Below are 19401 nucleotides of genomic sequence, written 5' to 3'. Positions count from 1 at the left end.
ATTTTACCAAGCTAAGGATAATACAATAACTTTAGAACATATTACGTACAAGTAAGCACTCAAAATATCAATAATACTTTGTAATTTTTTATTGGGATTGCACAATTTAACCCCATAACTTATAGATGAATAATAAAAATTAGAGATAGATCTAATATAAATTTATATTTCAATAAAAAACAAATAATAATGAGGTTATACTTTTTAAATACCATAGTCAATTATATTTCTATTTTTATCAAATTATTAATTTATGACATGAATGGGGTAAACGCCCATTTAGTCCATATATTTTAAGATTAGTGTCCATTTAGTCCCCGTATTTTTAAAAATACCTCGAAACATCCCTGCCGTTAAAGTATTGATACCCCTACCGTTACTTTTTATTTCTTTTGGCTTACTTTTACAATATTACCCTTTTATAATAATTTTTTTGTTTGGACATTAATAAAAAAAATAATTACCAATTTAATCCTAAAAAATAAAAATAAAAATTATATTAATTTTTAATTGTGAAAAATTGTATGCAAATATCAAGTGTGCAAATGGTGCTTGCAAAAAAATTAATATAATTTTTTTTTAATTTTTTAGGGTTAAATTAGTAATTTAATTATTTTATTTTTATTAATATCCAAACAAAAAAATTGTTATAAAAGGGTAATATTGTAAAAGTAAGCCAAATAAATAAAAAACAATGGTAGGGGTATCAATACTTTAACGACATGGATGTTTCAAGGTATTTTTAAAAATACGGAGACTAAATTGACACTAATCTTAAAATACATGGACTAAATAGGCTTTTACCCACATGAATGAGACCATCAACATAGTCATATCATAAGAGTTTTTTTTTTTTTAAAAAAAAGCCTTATTAATATAGCCTAGCTATTAGCCCAAGTCGGGACCAGAAAAAAAAAATTATTATGTAACAAAGGTTATTACTTTGTTGGACATTAATTTATAAAGGTTATACTGTACCTTTCAGTTAGGGATCAAGAAGAGTCTATTTATTGTATTTAAGGTTTTTTTTTGAAGCTTTTTGTATTTTTTTAGAGAACTCCAGTTTATAAATTTGGTTTTTCTTATATATGTAATTTCATGAACAAATTTATTCTAATATTACGTGACATGAAATATGTCTTATTATAATTTTCCTTAAATAATAATGCAATTTTCTTTTAGCATAAGCAAAATAGCGATGATAACAACAACGACAACTTCGTACAAGTTAATATTGCATAATGCTACTATGTTAGGGATATATTTCAAAAGAAAAATGTAAATTATGTCTAATGGTGTGTTTGATTGAGGAATAAAAGGTTTAGGATTGGATTGTTTTGAGAAATTATAATTCAACTTAAAATAAATTAACGGACCACTCGTTGGTCCAATGGTGAGGATCTCATCACCTCATTTTTTTTTTAAATATGCTTTAACAGTTACACTTTTACTTTAATGAAATTCTATTTTCTTATATTCCTTAATCCTTATATCTACTTTCGTTTTTATTTATTGAACAACAAAAATTTTCACCTAAGATGCCGTTTTATTTTCTCATCTTGTAATGTCGACATAGACTAAAATTTTAAAAAGAATTGTTGAACTCTTCAAAATTTTGATATGACGCCATGAGTGTACATTTACAACGTTTCTATGTGCTGGCTGAGGATATTTGCAGGAATAGGATGTGCCCAATTTTCTTATCTGAAGCTATGTTTTCAATTGTAGTTGAACAACTATAGCTTTCGACCTACAAAAATGTACCACAAAAATTTACCTCTTGTTATGCATGATCATAAGTCAGAACAAATTGCCGCAAAAATATAATTTTCGTAGATACCAAGTCATAGATAATTTCAATTAAAAGAAACTAGCCAGTTATGTAGATGGTACGGATGACTAAGATGAGTCCTCAATTTTAACTAAAATTTACTCCTCGTTGTCAGATTCTTCATAATCGGTTTCCTCATCAGATTCTTCAATAGTACTTTCTGTTACCAGTGCTCTTTGCTCCGTTTCTTTTTGTTCACTCTCGTCAATTTCTCCCTTCAGCTCGATAAACTCAAGTAGGCCACTTAGCGCAAATTCAGGTTCCTCATTCCTCATCAGCTGCTCAGCTACTTCTGCAGGAGTCACCTTTTTTAGCTCTAACAACGTTTCAATCTTCGAGAAAAGTGAGTGCTCTGTTGTTAGAGTGCAATTTATGCACTAGTTTTGCATTGTTTACTTCCTTTAATATTAATGTTTTGCTCTCAATAATAGTGATTTACTTGTGTTTTATTTTTGTAGGTGCAATTCCATTGATTGGTGCTAAAATTGAGCTACAAGATGATGTTTGAGGATAATTATTTTTTTGGAGAAATTATGAGCTTTAAAAGAACTTTGTTGATAAGGCATGGGCGCGTTCTGTCAACTAAAGACCTGCAGTTTTTATTTTAACGTGTTTTATCTTTTTGGTTATTTTTGTAATTTTGAATTTAATATTTAGATAATATTTTAGATATTAGTATTTTTATTTTTGGAAAAGCTAGGAAAGAAAAGGGACATGAAAAACAAAGGGGGTAGATTTTTGAAGGGGAAATAAAAAGAAACCCTAGATTTAAATTTTTCTCTTCTCTCTATGAAGAACTAAACCTATTATTCTGGTTGAATGTTAATAAAGTTTTAGTTCATCATTACTGTGAGATCTTTCTTATATTTTAATTGTTTTATTGCTTTTTGGGTATTTGTTTATTCTCTAAATTATTGTCATGATTATGTCAATTGATTAAATCCTATGATTGTATCTAGGGTTGTCTATTGATTAGGGAAATAACCAATAGTCGTACCTTGGTTATCGACTAGTTAAAGAGAGATTGGCTATTAGAAGGTCTCAGTAGCTATAACCGATCTATTCATAAGTAGTAATGATTTATATTTGAATCAATGATCAGTAGTCGAATCAAGCTGAATTAATTCCTTCAACCACAGCTTTTCCCAATTTAAATTACAATTTAAATTTATATTCTTGTTATTTTAATTTGATTTTTATTATTGTCAACAATCCCCACATTTTGCATTTTACATTTTAAAAAGATTTAAATAATTATCGATATCTGTGGACACAATCCTGCTCAATCACTATACACAATTTATTTAGAGTAGGTATTTATTTTTACTGGCTTCGACAACCACCAAATTTTGGCACCGTTGCCGGGGACTGGTGTCGTTTATTTGTTATACTTTTTACGTTTTACTTTGTGTATGGTTCGTTCTTCTCGTACAGGTACACTTTCGTTTGATCTTGAAATTGAGAAGACAACTTGCCAGCTGAGATAGCAGACGAAGAGAGCTAAGCAACGATCCTCGTCGCCTTTGCTTTCTGAAATAAATACGGTGCCTGATTTGGTTGAATCTGTTAGCCTAAAGGGCTACACATAATGTAATTTTGATGATAACAAACATGTGTCTTAAGTAAAAATAATAAATATTGTATTTCCTTTTTTCACTAGTTTTTTAAAGGAAAATATTTATGCAAGTGAATCAAGTGAAATCAAGATTCAAGACACTCAACGGACAACGACAAAATTAAGAATAAAGTTTAGAGCTCAACGGACAAATTAGTGCGATAAATTCTTGTAAAGCCGGTATGATTTAATTGATGCATGATTTAGCATTTGAGAAGCTTAAGAGATTAATTTAATTAATTACTTTTCATAAACTAAAAGGTTTTATTTTTATTAGATAAAGTACCTTGTGGTTTTGAGAAATTTGGACTTAAATGTAAAGTTTTGAAATCTTTGATTTTAATAAGTATTATTATTATTAAATTTCGGAGTTGGACGTTTTTACAAACATTTGAAATTTTTTGGGCCATACTATAATTTATGAATATTTTATACTAAAGTGAAAGGTTTTGAGAACTTTGAAAAATATGGATATTATGTTGAAAATGACCTTTTTGTGAAATAATAATATCTTTGGGGCCATATCATAATTTTAAAAAGTTTTGAAAAGACAAGTATTATTAGGAAATTCTGAAATTGGACCTATTTGTAAAGTTTAATGACGTTTTGGGGTCGTAGTATAATTATAGAAAGTGTTAGGCCAAAGTGTAATTTTAGTGAACAATGTTACTGTAGCAAAATTCAAAAATAACGGTAATACCACTGTTCCTGAGCAACTAGCCAGATAAATCAAGCGGCTAACCGCTTGGGCGCGGGAATTTTCCTATAACGGCTAGTTTTCGGGCTTTAACTATAAAAACTCAACTCAAACTTCATTCTAAGAACTAATGCAAGGAAATATAAGATCATACAACATATATTGAGCTTCCAAAACGCAAATTATCATAGATTGAATCATTATTGAGCTATTATTTGCATATCCACTCTTAAAGAGAGTTTTTGTTGTAATTTTCATTACTTATCAAATTGTGAGTGTATAAGTGTGAGAAACACTTGGGGTAAAGAGATTGGCGAGATAATCTCTTGATTGTAAAGGTTTATTGACACCTTGGAAGTCAATTGTAAGAACTTGAAGCCTTGGGAGGCTTGGATAGTGAAATCCTCGAGCTTGGTTGGCTTGGAGGCGTGGACGTAGGCGGGGATTGCCGAACCACGTAAAAATCCGTGTGTTTGTTTTTCTCTTCCCTTACTCTTTTATTTTTATGCTTGTTTGAATTTATTGTTTTCTATTCCATTAAGACGTTAGATTAAATTATTGTGGGAATTGTATTGCATAATTTTTAAAAACCCAATTCACCCCCCCTCTTGGGTTGCGTAACTTGCATTTCAGAATCATCTAGCGATTCTGAAGAACAAGTGATAGATAGAGTTGTACCTGTAGAAAGAACTCTTAGAGAGTTAGCTGAACCAGACTTGAATCAGCAAACACTCTACATTCCATATGTAGACTTGGAGGTAAATTTTGAATTAAAATCTGGTCTTATTCATTTGTTACCCAAGTTTCATGATTTTGCAGGTGAAGATCCTCATAAACATCTCAAGGAGTTTCATGTTGTGTGTTCAAGTATAAGGCCTCAAGGAGTGACTGAAGAGCAGATTAAGCTGCGTGCTTTTCCTTTCTTTTTAGATGGGCTAGCTAAAGACTGGTTGTACTACTTGCGTCCTGAATCGATTACAACGTGGAATGGTTTGAAGAAGCAGTTCCTCAAGAAGTACTTTCCTGTTTCAAGAGCTGCCAACATCAGAAAAGACATTTGTGGGATCAGACAACTTTCTGGGGAACTTTATTTGAGTATTGAGAGCGATTCAAACAATTGTGTGCCAGCTGTCTTCAGCATCAGATTTCTGATCAACTTCTTATTCAATACTTTTATGAATGACTGTCATTGATGAATATAAGTATGATAGATGTTGCTAGTGGAGGTGTGTTGGTGAATAAAACCCCTACTCAAGCAAGGGAGTTGATCTCAAATATGGCTGTCAATGCACAACAGTTTGGCAGCAGACAAGATCCCACTTCAAAGAAGGTGAATGAGGTAAACATATCTTTTATTGAACAACGTTTAGATAAACTTACTTATCTTGTGGAAAAGTTTGTTGTAGGTAATGTGTAACAGGTGAAAATTTGTGGCATTTGTTTCAATATGGGTCATTCAACTCCTGACACTTCAAGAAGAACCCGTTGAACAAGCCAATGCAGTTGGAGGATTTCCAGGCATGCCTCAGAGGAGGTATGATGCTTATGCACAAACATACAATCCGAGATGGAAGGATCATCCCAACTTCAGCTACGAAGTTAGGCCGTCAAGATTCCCACAACAATACCCACCAAGACAACCAGCCCCTCCACAGTCAAACTCCAAGTCAGGTATATCTCTTGAAGAAATTGTTAAATCACTTGCGACTAACACTCAACAATTTTAGCAGGCAACTACAACATGCATTCAGAATTTGGAGAACCAAATGAGTCAATTGGCGACTACAATGAGCCGTCTGGAGTCTCAAGTATCAGGGAGATTGCCTTCACAATATGAGGTGAATCCAAAGCAAAACGTTAGTGCTATCATCCTTAGAAGTGAGAAGAAGTTACAAGAGCCTAGTAAAAAAGTGACAAAGCACGTAGAAGATGAGTTTGAGAAGAATGAATTGACGCCTAAATCTCAAGATGCGCAACCCACCAAAGCGAAACCCCTACCTGGGGTGATACCTCCTCCTTATCAGCTACTCAGCTACTTGAATTACCTTTTTTAGCTCTAACAACATTTCAATCTTCGAGAAAAGTGGATGCTCTATTATCTGAAGGTAATTGGAGGCTGGCATTCTGAACCCACATGGAGTGCAGTATGACATATGGATGTGCACATCCATATGACCAGGGCGCAACAAAGTAAGGTCAAGCTTGGCTTTATGATTGGTTTTGACTATCATGATCCGCTCATCACCATAACCTAACCATAATCTATCTATGAAGGTTAGCATTCTTGATAAGGTGGCCTGAAAATAAAAAAATTACAATACATGATCAAGTCATGGATGTTTATTGTTGTGCAAATTTTATTGTACTCACAAGTGCACAAATCCATTGCAGTATAGATTTATAGTGATAAGTGTCGATCTCACGAGAAGGTAGATTTAATTATGTGTAGGGTTACTTTTCTAAGTGTATATGTGAATTTGCTGGAGATGATTTTTTAGTAATACTAAGATTTAAAATAAAAATGACGAGAATAAATTAAGGATGAAAATAATTCAAATAAAATACTTGAGTTTTTGGATTCACACTCAACACTTCATCAAAGGCTTAATATTCCTTTTTATTTCCAATTAATTTATGAGGAAATATTTTCACTCTTCATAAGCCTAATTCTATTAAATATAGCTTCTAGCGCTCAGTGTGCCAAAGGGTAATGGCCTTTCGCTAATTATAGTGTTGAGTACAAGTTGTGCTAGATGATAATAATCCCTTTGTCGACAACATGGCAAGACCATCCACTACACAACTTAGATGCACTCTCTATCAACATTGAGTCAAGACAACCCATAAATACTAGAGGAGAGTCTCTTTCTAATAAATATACTATAAAGTGCTCATTGTGCCAAACAATAACAATCTTTCACTTGGAAATCGGTATACCGTTTAAAATCTAAACAAGATACATTGTCTGTCAATAATGAGTCAAAACAACCACATAAATTAGAGATAAAAAGAAAATAAACTTACCGAATTAAGCTCATGAATTATGTTGAGACTTCCCCTTCAACCTAAGCTTGAAATTAAATTAGCCACTGATGATTGAACTAGGGGTAAAATGATAATTTTACTAAAATACATAGAAAATATAAGATGGAGAGAGAATTACAAAAAATAGAGCTCAAATTTGGATTTAGAGTTGTCAAATTTGGGGAGAGAGTCATTTACTTATAGATACAATGAGTAAATCATGGTCATCAGATAAAAATAATTCGGACGCTCGGGATTGCATTGCATGGCAAGATCTGATTGGTTGGAACACATCATTGGTCATGCCACATCAGTATTTTTTTGGTCCAATAGGATATTGTTACATCATCGGTCAACGCCACATCATCAAACAATGCCACATCATTGGCCAACACTACATCAACATTTTTTAGTCCAATAAGATACTGACACGTTGTCGGTCAATGCCACATCAGCTAGTCAATACCACGTTAACTGAGCCCCACCAATGTCGTAAAATTATAATCTTATCCTTTATGCACTTCTTAAGGTTTTCAGTTGTTTTAAGCTTAAAAACACTATATGTTTTGCCGTCCGACTTTTCGTTAATTGTAAAGTGACAAAATACTCATAAAATATATAAAATACTTAAATTATAATAAAACACATATAATTAAAGTTAAATTATTACAAAACACATATAATTAAAGTTTAAATGACTTAAATACATAAAAGTTAAAATATTAGTGAGGCTTAGAGTTTAGAATGATGATTTTACCTCTTGTAAATATGTATTTACTGAGATACTGAGAAAAAAGATTTCAAGCACTAAATCATTCTGTATAAATTAGTTCATCCAGAGACTTTTCTTTATAGGATTTAACTTTTTAGATTATTAATTCCTAGAGTAGAAACAACAAGAAATAAGAGGGACAAAAATGCCACTTGATGGTTTGATGCAATTTATATGGTCATTACATGGGCTTCCAAACACATTATGCCCATATATGTGATTTGTAGATGGTTGAACTTTATCTTTGAGCAGCATTGCTCTGACAAGATAATTGAATACAAAACTAATTGAAAACAAGTTCCTTATTAGCAACTTTAATCAGAGAGTAGCTTAACTTAGCTAAGAGACTTAGTTTTTAAGCAATTAGGAAGGAAACTTATATTGAATGTTCTATTGTTAAGAATCATCAAGTAAAAAAAAGAATATAGGGTGACAAGAGTAACTTATTTCCCTGATCATTTCATAAATCATACTAATCAGTATTTGCAACCCTGGCCTTTGCAAGCTTGTCCTCCAACTCAATGCTGCAATCGATGTCCTCCATAACTAGAATGGACTTGTTTTATGTGGAAATCAATATCTACCTTAAATCTTTATTTGTCACCGTAAAAGAGAGTGTAGATTGTGGAAAAGAGAACATGCGAAAGAAAATGGTGATGCTTAGAAAAATGACAAAGAGAACACTGCAACCACATTTGACGGTGATTTGTATAGTTTATAATGAGAGTTCAGTAAACCTCACTTGTCATACTTGTAATTGGGTGATCGATTCGGGCGCTTCATTTCATGTTACTGCATATCATGATTACTTCACATCTTATATTAATGATGATTATGGCCATGTTTGGATGGGAAATGAGAGGGCATCCAAGATTGTGGGCATATGAGATATTTGCTTGGAAACTGGCATTGGCTATAAGTTGTGTCTTAAAGATGTCAAACTTGTACCAGATATTCGTCTTAATTTGGTCTTTGCAGGCAAGCTTGATGATGATGGTTATACCAACCAATTTGGTGAAGGAGAATAAAAGTTCACCAAACGCTCCCTCGTGTTAGCTAATGGGAGGAAAATAAACACTATCTATATGATAGAAGCCAAGATCAAGAAAGAAGATGTGAATGTGGCTCTAAAAGATTCTGACATTAAAATATAGCATAAAAAGTTTGGTCACATTGGTGAGAAAATTTTAGAAACTCTTGCTAGAAAATAATTTCTACCTAGCTTTGCGGGTTTGTCCCTCAAGACTTGTATTCATTACTTAGCTAGAAAGACACACATAGTAGCTTTTAAAAGTTTTTCTCCATCTAGAAAGTCACAATGATGTTTGCATGATGTAAGTATATTAATAGGAGGTGCACTTTATTTTGTGACTTTTATTGATGATTACTTTAGAAAAGTGTGGGCCTTTACTTTGAAATCTAAAAACTAGGTGCTTGATGTGTTTAAGTTCTTTCATGCTTATGCTGAGAGAGGGACAAAAAGAAAATTAAAATGTGTCAGGGCAGATAATGGTGGTGAGTACAGAGGACCATTTGAGTAATATTGCAAATCCCATAAAATAAGACTTGAGAAAACTGTACCAAAGACCCCATAGCAGAAGGATGTAGCAGAAATGATGAATAGAACAATTGAAGAGAGGGTCATATGTATGTTTTCTAATGCTAAGCTTTCTAAATCTTTATATGCGTAAGATATGCGTACTACAGTTGACTTGATTAACCTTTCTCATTCAGCTCTATTAGATGGTAATATACCTGAGAGAGTTTGGACTGGGAAAGATGTTTCTTATAAACACTTGAGAGTGTTTGGTTGTAAAGCATATGTTCATATCCCAAAAGATGAGAGATCGAAGCTTGATGATAAAGCCAATGAAAGCATTTTCTTAGGCTATGGGCATGAAGAATATGGGTACAAATTATGGGATCTAGTGGCAAGAAAATTGATCAGAAGTAGAGATATGTTCCTTGAAGATCAAATAATTTGTGATGCAGAGAAGAGTGATGAGCCTCAGTCATCTCCAAAGATTCCTATTATTCCAAGTTCAGTTTCTCCACTTGTAGTTCATGATGATCATAGGGGAGTTGAAGAGGATAATAATGATTGTCCAGCAGAACCAGTTGACCAAGTACCTTTAAAACCACCTGCACCACCAGTTGAACCAACATTGAAAAGATCCACCAGATAACGGCGACTTTTCACTAAATATCCTCCACATGAGTATGTGATGCTTAGAGATGAAAATGAGCCAGAATGTTTTGAATAAGCCATATCTCACCATCATAAAAGTGAGTGGGTTAAATTCATGCAAGAGAAGATGAAATCCTTGAATGAGAACCACACTTATGACTTAGTGAAGCTCTCTAGAAGAAATAGGGCATTGAAGAACAAATGAGTTTACAGGTTGAAAACTGAAAATAACTCACAACATCAATACAAGACTAGATTAGTTGTGAAGGCTTTCGATTAGAAGAAATGTGTTGATTTTGATGAAATATTTTCTTCTATGGTGAAGATGTCGTCTATCCGAGTTGTTATGGGATTAGCAGCTAGCTTGAACTTGGAGATAGCACAACTTGATGTAAAGACAACTTTCTTACACGACGACTTAGAGGAGGAAATATACATGGAGCAACCTGAAGGGTTCAATGTCAAAGCAAAGAAGAACTTGTGTGCAAGTTGAAGAAAAGTTTGTATGGGCTAAAACAGGCACCAAGACAGTGGTACAAGAAATTTGATTTTTCAATGAAGAATCATAGTTTTAGCAAGACTATATGCGACCATCATATTTTTGTGAAGAAGTTTGGTGATAATGATTTCATCATTCTTTTGTTTTATGTGAATGACATGTTGATTGTTGGCCAGGATGCTAGTAATATAGACAATCTGAAGAGAGAGCATAATAAGTCTTTTGCAATGAAGGACTTGGGACTGGCGAAACAGATTCTTGGCATGAAGATTTCCCGCGATAAAAAAGTTGGAAAGTTATGGTTATCCCAAGAAGTATATGTTGAAAGGGTTCTTAAAAGATTTAACATGGGCAAGCCAAATTTTGTTTGTTCTCCACTTGCAGGCCATTTCAAGCTTAGTTCTGAGCATTGTCCTACAACTGAGAAAGAGAAGCCAGAGATGAAATGAGTTCTTTATGCTTCAGCAATTGGTAGTTTGATGTACGCCATGATTTGTACAAGACCAAATATTGCTCATGTAGTTTGTGTAGTCAGTCGATTTCTCTCCAGTCCGGGCAAAGAACACTGGACAACAATAAAGTGGATTCTCATATATTGGTGACAAACATGTGTTACAAGTGTACACGAATACAAATATGGCGAGAGATATTAATTCTAGAAAATCCTTATCATGATATTTACTCAACTTTGCAAGGGGAACAATCTCATGGCAATCCAGACTTCAATAGTGTGTTTGCCCTATCTACCACTAAAGCAGAGTATATTACAATCACTAAAGGTTGTAAAGAAACTTTGTGGATGAAGAATTTCCTATAAGAGATTGTTGTGAAGCAAGACAACTTTATTGTGTACTGTGACAGTCAGAGTGTCATTCACTTGGCAAAGAATTCAACATATCTTTTGAAATCCAAGCATATTGATGTGAGGTATCATTGGATATGAGATGTGCTTGAGAAGAGATAGTTGCAACTTGAAAAGATACACACAACGGAAAATGAGTCAGATATGATGACAAAGTTATTACCTAAGGAGAAGCTGAAAAACTGTATGCAGAAAGCGAGTTTGGTGGTGCCTCCGACATGATCTGGAGGGGGATATTTGTTGGATCCATCTCATTTGGGTGGCCTAAGCCCAAATTTAAATAAGTTTAGGCAATTAAGTAATTAAAATACATTGAGGGGCTAAGTGAAAATTTACATGCAATTTGACTTTTAAAAGCAAGTGAACGTTGCTGCCTGTGCGTGCAGGAGAAGCCGGAGGTGAAACAAAAGCCAGTAGAGGTTTTTAATTTGGGAATAGTGATTTTAATCTTGGCAATTTTAATTCCATTTTTTCTTAAATCTTGAAGGTAAGTTCATGGCATCGCCCTCTACAATCTTAGTGATCTTGATTTTTATTTTATCATTTCGTTGTCTATTATTTATGATACTCACTTGTTAGAGAGATAATTATTAAGTTGTTACTATAAGTCAAGAATATTGAGATTTTTGATATTGATAGTCTCTAGTATTATTTAGAGAAGAATTTGTGTTGTAATCTCATTAATATAATGGAAGATTATATTGGACTACGGTCCCGTAGTTTTTTTTACTTGAGTTTTCCGCATAAAAATTTATGTCTCTTGTGGTTGGTTTTTACTTTAGATTAATTGTTTTATTTTTCTACCTATTTATTTATGGTGCACATCCTATTTTAATCACACAAAAAGAGAAAAAGTTTCGTTTCTGCTTAATTTTCAACTGCTTGTGTGATTCTCTTTCCCAACAGTTGCTACTCCCCTTCTATTGATACTTCCCCTCTATAAGACCTCGAAGTAAAAAGCTTCAAAGTATTCTTTACTTGCTTAACTCTTGAGATTTTTCTCAAGACATGAGGTATGTAATTACGCAAGATAGTGCCTTTATGCTTCTTGTGGAATCTCAGCTCAAAGCATGGGACTTGGGGCTTAACCATAGTGTTGCCTTTATTATGAACCTCATGCTCTGGGGCTGGTTTTGTCCCAAATCTCCATTTTATTCGACAAGAATCAACAATCTCTTCATTCTTCTCAACAAAAAGTGAAACTTTGGTTTCCTTCTCTGTCAAACAGATATCGATTCTATTCACATTGGGAGGGATTTTGTGTTCAAGATAAAGTTGTGCACTAAGAGTGTTTTTTTTGTTGGGGCCATCATCATACTCTTCAATGACAGACGTTTACTCACTAAAAATTCTTGCGACAAGGCTTCTGAATATATGATCAATGTAGGCACTAACCTCAGGAGGCAAGAACTGACGAGCTTAGGATCGAATAAGCATATAAAGGTAGCTGCTGCAGATGCTACAACAGACATCATGGTCGTTATGGATGGCCTCTAGTCCTCTACTCTTTAATTTCAAATTTTAATAATTTTTTTTTATAACGTATTAGCTTTTACTGTTTAAGTACATTTTGTTATGCTGCCGAATTTAAAAAATATAGAAAATAATCTTTCGAATTTCAAATTAATTAGGTTCTTATATCTCCGTTGTGACTAAAACTGAATGAATTAAATCATTATCGTATCTATATAAGGATACCTCTATTCTGTTACTCAAATTGTATGAAATTGAATGAATTCTAAAGATCATCGATCCCTTGCCAACTTTGCGAAGTGGAAAAAATTTTAATCTATTTGTGAGATTTAAGTAAATTTTTTAGTTTTATTCTTGTGAGAATTCAAACTTCCAGTTATGGCTTCAGACAAGTTTAAAAGTCTTTTATTTTATGTTATTTTTTTTTAATTATTTAGCATAATAACAATTCAATTCCATACCAATCCATATGAATGTGGTTGAGACTCCAGACTCCACCCCCCCCCCCCCCCCCAAAACAGAAGTCTCAAATAAATGGCACCCAATTAATCATTTAGCTTAACAACAACCAAATTTCTAGTACTACGTATAACTATTTCTTTCTCTTTTGAAACTAGCTTTAAAAATAAAATAAAAAAAGAAGAAGACTGATTGGAGAGAAAATTTTTGAATTATGGAAAGTATAAAAACCTAGTTTTAGGAGGGAAATTTTAGTTAAACTTGAAAAATAGCCAGGGAACATGCATACGGATTTAAGAGAGGGAGAGAGGGTCAATTCTAGTTAACTTATTTTCCAAAATGCTTAGGGCACCCAGACACCGCCATTGAATAGGTTGAAAAATATTGAAGGGACCAAAAAAGTCACCCGGAACATAACTGCCCCTTAATTCACCTCCTCTGCTCCCCGCCGATATTCACTCAGAATGAAATCACTTGTTTTAACTTAAAATTTTTAATTCTGAACCTCAAAAAGCCAGAAAAATAAGATAATGCAATTAAATATTTTTGCACTGGCATGGATATATAAATAAACAAGGGCCCATTGCAATAATTTCGCCTGAGGTCCCGGGTAACAATGAGCCGTATTTGGTTAAAACACACAGCAAATATGTAAGAAAGAAATAATTATCATTAAACAACGTAAAACAAATAGGAATAAATAATATTCAGCATTGGTAAGCAAATAAAGAAACTAGGATTAAAAAACATACACAATAGATCTCCGAATGGCCTTTCCGCAAACTTGCTCCTAAATTATTTGATGACCTGAAATGATCAGAACACACAACCAAGTGCACGCGGTAAATAAACTTTTCATAGATAATATCATTTTCACACATTATATGCGACATAGATTTCAAGCCAAACCCTGTCACTACCGGACATTTTTTGAGGAAACGAAATACCCAGATATATGTTATATATCACTAAGATAAGTACCAAGTGAAACTAAGGAAAAAAAAAAAGCTACTTGCAGACTTCCATACAAATCTATTGAGTCTCCACTTCATCGGTTTTCTCAGAAAGCTCTTGAATATTTTCTGCTCCCCTTGCTGTTTCTTCTGCTTCTTTAGCTTTACTTTCACCAGTTTCCCTCTTCTTTATCTGAAGAAACTGAATTAGCCCACTAAGTGCAATTTTGGGCACCTCATCCCTCATCAGTTGCTCAGCTACATCAGCAGGAGTCACCTCTACTTTCTCTATCAACTCTTCAACCTCCAAGAAAAGTGGATGCTCGGTGATCCCAAGGTAGTTTGAGGCCAGCATTTTGAATCCACATGGAGTGCAATAGGACATATGAATGTGCACGTCCATACGGCCTGGGCGCAACAAAGCAGGGTCAAGTCTGTCTTTATGATTAGTTGTGAATATTATGATCCGCTCATCTCCACAACTGGACCACAATCCATCAATAAAGTTTAGCAATCCTGATAAGGTCACCTGAAACTGAGGAAAATATGTGATATAAGTCAGGGATGTATAGGTATGATTCGCAAGAACAGCCTTAAGAGCCGTAGCACTGGTCTAAGCATTATCTTTTGAAACAATATCTATATAGTTGAGTGGTCTATTATCTTGCAAGAGAAATGTTGCTCCCAGACAAATCTAAACCACCTATAAATATAGTTTGCCACATATCACTTATCTGCATGCAGAGTTTAGAAATCCTTGCAATGACAACATAAGTTGCATCAAATCATAATATGGCACGCTTTACCCCTCCAATTTCCTATTGTTTCCCTTCTAGGAATAGGGATGGCAAAAATATCGGGTTCCACAAAGATTCAGAAGATACTAATTCAAAAAAATATGGATTTACACATTAAAAAATGTCGATCTAAATGCTAATATTAAAGATCTGTGCGGATCTGGATTTAGATCTGGGCACAGTGTAAGTGTATTCGGAAAGCCAAATATCTGAATCCGCATATCTTTTAGTTTAAATATTATTTATTAATTAAAATTCAATCAGCAAATATATAAGTTAAATGACTTAAATGAAAAAAATCTAACCTAACCTTAAAAGTGAAACACACCTGCTTGAAATCTAGGCGGATTTATGATGTTTTTATTTGAGAATTTTTGGTGTTGTCAGACTGGCATAGTTGGTTTTATATTATTCTTGAAGTTTGATTTATATTGTAGTATTTTTGTTTGTGGATTTGTAGTGTTATTGTATGTTATTCTAATGTTGATAGTTTAATTATGTTGGATTTTATTAGGTAAATTAGTTGAATTCTTTTAATTTTAATTTAGTATTATGCAGATTGTTGAGTTGTGTTCCACATTTGCTAATAAAGGTGACTTACTGGGGTTTATAAGTGGGATAGGTCACTTCATCTAATAGACTAGTCATTTGGGTTGAATGCTTAAAAATCCTAAGTTAAGCCCCCTAAAAAGTGGTATTAGAGCCAAATCCCAGTAGTCATAATGTAGTGGTGGAACAAATATGTTGGACGAAAGAATTGGGCCCCGCGGTCGTTTCATTCGAGGGGGGATTGTTAAGTTGTGTCACATATTGACTAGTAAATTAGAGTTACTTGGGTTTATAAGTATGATACGCTACTCTATCCAATAGGCACGGTCCTTTCGTCTGGGAGGAGATAATTGAGTTTTGTCTCACATTAACTAATAAAGGAAAGTCACTTGGGTTTATTAGTAGGATAGGCTACTCCACTTAATAGGCTAGTCTTTTGAATTGGATACCTAGTATTCCTAAGCCAAAACCCCAACACGATTTCAAATATCCAAAAAATCTGCCCACAAACCGCACACGTATTACAAGCATCTGGATCGACATACTTTTTTTTGAATCTAAATGTAGATGTGGATACCAAAATATCGATGTGGATCCGGATGCAGAAGTACCTATATCCAAATCAGGTCCAGCTTTTGCCATTCCTATCTAGGAAATTAGTGATCGGAAAATGGGAGTCCTATAACTATGAGGAAGAGTCTCTAGAGGAGTCGATTTGTTCAAAATGAATAAGAGAAATCCTCTGGAAACAGTCACAAGAAATGCTACCTTTGCCAATCCTAGAATAAGAGTATTCAATGCTGATGCTATCATATAATTTCAGATCCTCTGGGGTCTCCCCATCGGCGAAAGTCCCAAAAATTACTAAAAACCACTCAATGAACACAATGTAAACGAATACGGATATAATTGACAACAAATTCCTGATTTCCAACTTCTACACTGGTGGTAAACATACACCAGATAAGCTTAGCTAAAATATGAGACTCATTTTCACCATGGACGATAAAGAAGGAACATGATATTGAAAATCACAGTATTAAGAATCATTAAATAAAGAAATTAATAGAGGAGAATAAGATCACCCGATTTCCTTGATTACATGCAGAACGATACAAGTCGGGAATTGCAGCTTTGGCCTTTGCAAGCCTGTCCTGCATTTCAAGGCAACAATCAATGTCCTCCACGACCAGAATGGACTTATTCTCTGTGGCAATCAATATCTGCCTTAAATCCTTATTTCCCTCCACACTAGACAGCTCCAAGTCATAGACATCAAAATTGATATAATTAGCCATGGCAGCAATCAAGCTTGATTTTCCGGTCCCTGGAGGACCATACAGCAGATACCCCCGTTTCCATGCCTTGCCAACTCTCTTATAAAACTCTTTCCTCTTCAGAAACCTCTCAAGATCATCCATTATCATCTTCTTCATATCAAAATCCATAGCTAAGGTATCAAATGTGGCTGGATGATCAAGATTCACTGATTGCCAAATTTCTGTATCTCCTCTATAAGGAAACAGTGTAAAAAGCTTCAAAGTTTTCTTTTTCTTGCTTAACTCTTTAGATTTCTTCAAGATGTGAGGAATGTAAGTACGCAAGACAGTGTCTTTATGCTTCTTGTGAAATCTCAAAGCAAAGAATGTGATATTTGATTTAACCAAATAATTCTGATTATTGTGAACCTCACGCTCTGGGTCTGGTTTGGACTCAAACTTCCATTTTAGCTGAACCCCATTAAAGACATCAACAATTTCTTCATTTTTTTCAAGAGAAAGTGAAACATTTGTTTCCTTCTTTGCCAAGTTGAGTTTAATTCTTTTCACATAAGGTGGGATTTTGGGTTCAAGATAAAGCTTTGCAGCTTTAAAGAGCTTGTTTTGGTTGAGGCCATCATCATATTCTTCAATGAGCAGAGTTAACTCATTGCAAAATCTTGCTATTAAGTTTTTCAGTTTAACATCAATGAAGGCACTAACCTCATGAGGCAAGTAGTGACGAGCAAATGATTGAACGAGCATAAATGTAGCAGCTGCAGATGCTGCAACAGACATCATGGTCGGTAGGGATGGTATCTGGGCACTGTCAAAAAACATTTTTTTTTTTTTTTGCCGTTTGGTTTGTGGGGAAAAGAATGGTTTTTGAATTGGTTTTATTTCGAGAAAGTGAACATGATTGAGTTAAAAAAGAAAGAAAATGGTGTGGAATTGAAGATGTTTTAAGCTATGAAGGTTTTAAAAAATGGTAGGAGTGAGGTAAATGCATTATGGAGAAGATTTGACTATTTGTCGGCAGTTGAGTGCAAAGCCAAAAATAGAATAATTTTCTTTCTTTAGGTTCGATTGGACTTGCCCCTCACTTCCTCTCACATTGTTTCTTTTTTTAGATTCGATTGGACTTGCCTCTGACTACCTCTCACTTCGACCCTTTTTTTTAGGTTCGATTGGACTTGCCTCTCACGTGTTTGTTTTTTTAATTGAGTACTTGTTTAATAGTAATAAGTGATGATTTAATTTCATAAGTTTTTATTTAAATTTTTTTATCTTTTAGTTATTTTTTAGTGGAATTTTAAAGATTAAATAAGTTACTTAACTTCGACTATCAAAACTCATATTTTAAGTTTTTTAAACATTAAAATATTAAAAATATTATTTATTTATTTAACAATTTTATTTATTTTTTTCATGACATAATATTAAAAAGTTTATCCATTAAAGTAATTTTGTAAATTTTAATAAATCTCTCATTAAAAATCAAACAAATAAATTTTTTTGGATATAAGTTTTACTTGTAAAAGTTCTATTTAAATAAACTTTATTTGAAAAGTTGTATCAAACAAGTTACTTGACTTATTTAATTAAGTTAATTGAAGGTATTTATTTTTATATTTTAATAAAACTTTTTAGATAATTTTGAATTAATAAAGTAAGTCAATTTTTTGACTTTTTATTGAATAGAGAAATCTAAATAAGCCAACTAATTTCTAATAGAAAACATATCTCTATTTTATTATTTATTTTTCATGTCTATCCCAATATCCACCCATCTATGTTTACCCATTAATAATCTAATCTTTACTTTTTTTAGTAGTCTGGAATCCCTCGTCATTTTGCTTCTCTTATCAAGTTCTTAAATCTCCCATTATTGGTGATCGAAAATATTGTTTTTAAGCTTTCTAATGTAATTATATAATTTGTTTGTATAAAAAAATTATATATTATAATTTCAAAATCATTATGTATTCACTTGAATATGATTTTGCTTATATATAATAAAATATTATGGTATTTATACTCGTTGATATTTATTACACACACACGCACTCTATATATATATATATATATATATATATATATATGTTTACATTCAAATTTAATAAGGATACAAATGTAAAAGTCTATGGTTTTAGTTTTTAAGAAAAAAAAGCAATTTATTACTTATTTTCATATATTCACACAAAAAAATGAAAATATTATTCATATCCATATCTTTACATCCATTTAAATTTCATACCAATTCAAGTATATTCAGATTTATAAAAAAACAAACGACACCTACATTTTACTTCTATATATGTTTAAGAGATCTCACTCATTTAGAACACTTAGGATTTACTCAATGGTTTAGTCTCACTTTCACCGGGCTTTTTCTACTATTTATAAATTCACCACCATCAATG

General features: G+C 33.1%; 1 protein-coding gene across 1 annotated transcript; it reads right to left on the bottom strand.

The window, feature by feature from the left end:
- Window positions 1-14116: 14116 nt before the first annotated feature.
- On the bottom strand, window positions 14117-17779 carry LOC102630983 (protein HYPER-SENSITIVITY-RELATED 4-like). Its single transcript, XM_006487159.4, has 2 exons — window positions 16805-17779; window positions 14117-14908 (listed from the first exon to the last, which is right to left on the bottom strand). The coding sequence occupies exons 1-2, from the start codon at window positions 17777-17779 to the stop codon at window positions 14453-14455; spliced, it is 1431 nt and encodes a 476-aa protein (XP_006487222.2). The 3' UTR covers window positions 14117-14452.
- Between the last annotated feature and the right edge of the window lie 1622 nt (window positions 17780-19401).

The sequence above is a fragment of the Citrus sinensis genome, chromosome 8 (assembly GCF_022201045.2).
Source record: "Citrus sinensis cultivar Valencia sweet orange chromosome 8, DVS_A1.0, whole genome shotgun sequence".
In the NCBI taxonomy this organism is placed as follows: Eukaryota; Viridiplantae; Streptophyta; class Magnoliopsida; order Sapindales; family Rutaceae; genus Citrus; species Citrus sinensis.
This window is presented reverse-complemented; position numbering and strand designations above follow the sequence as displayed.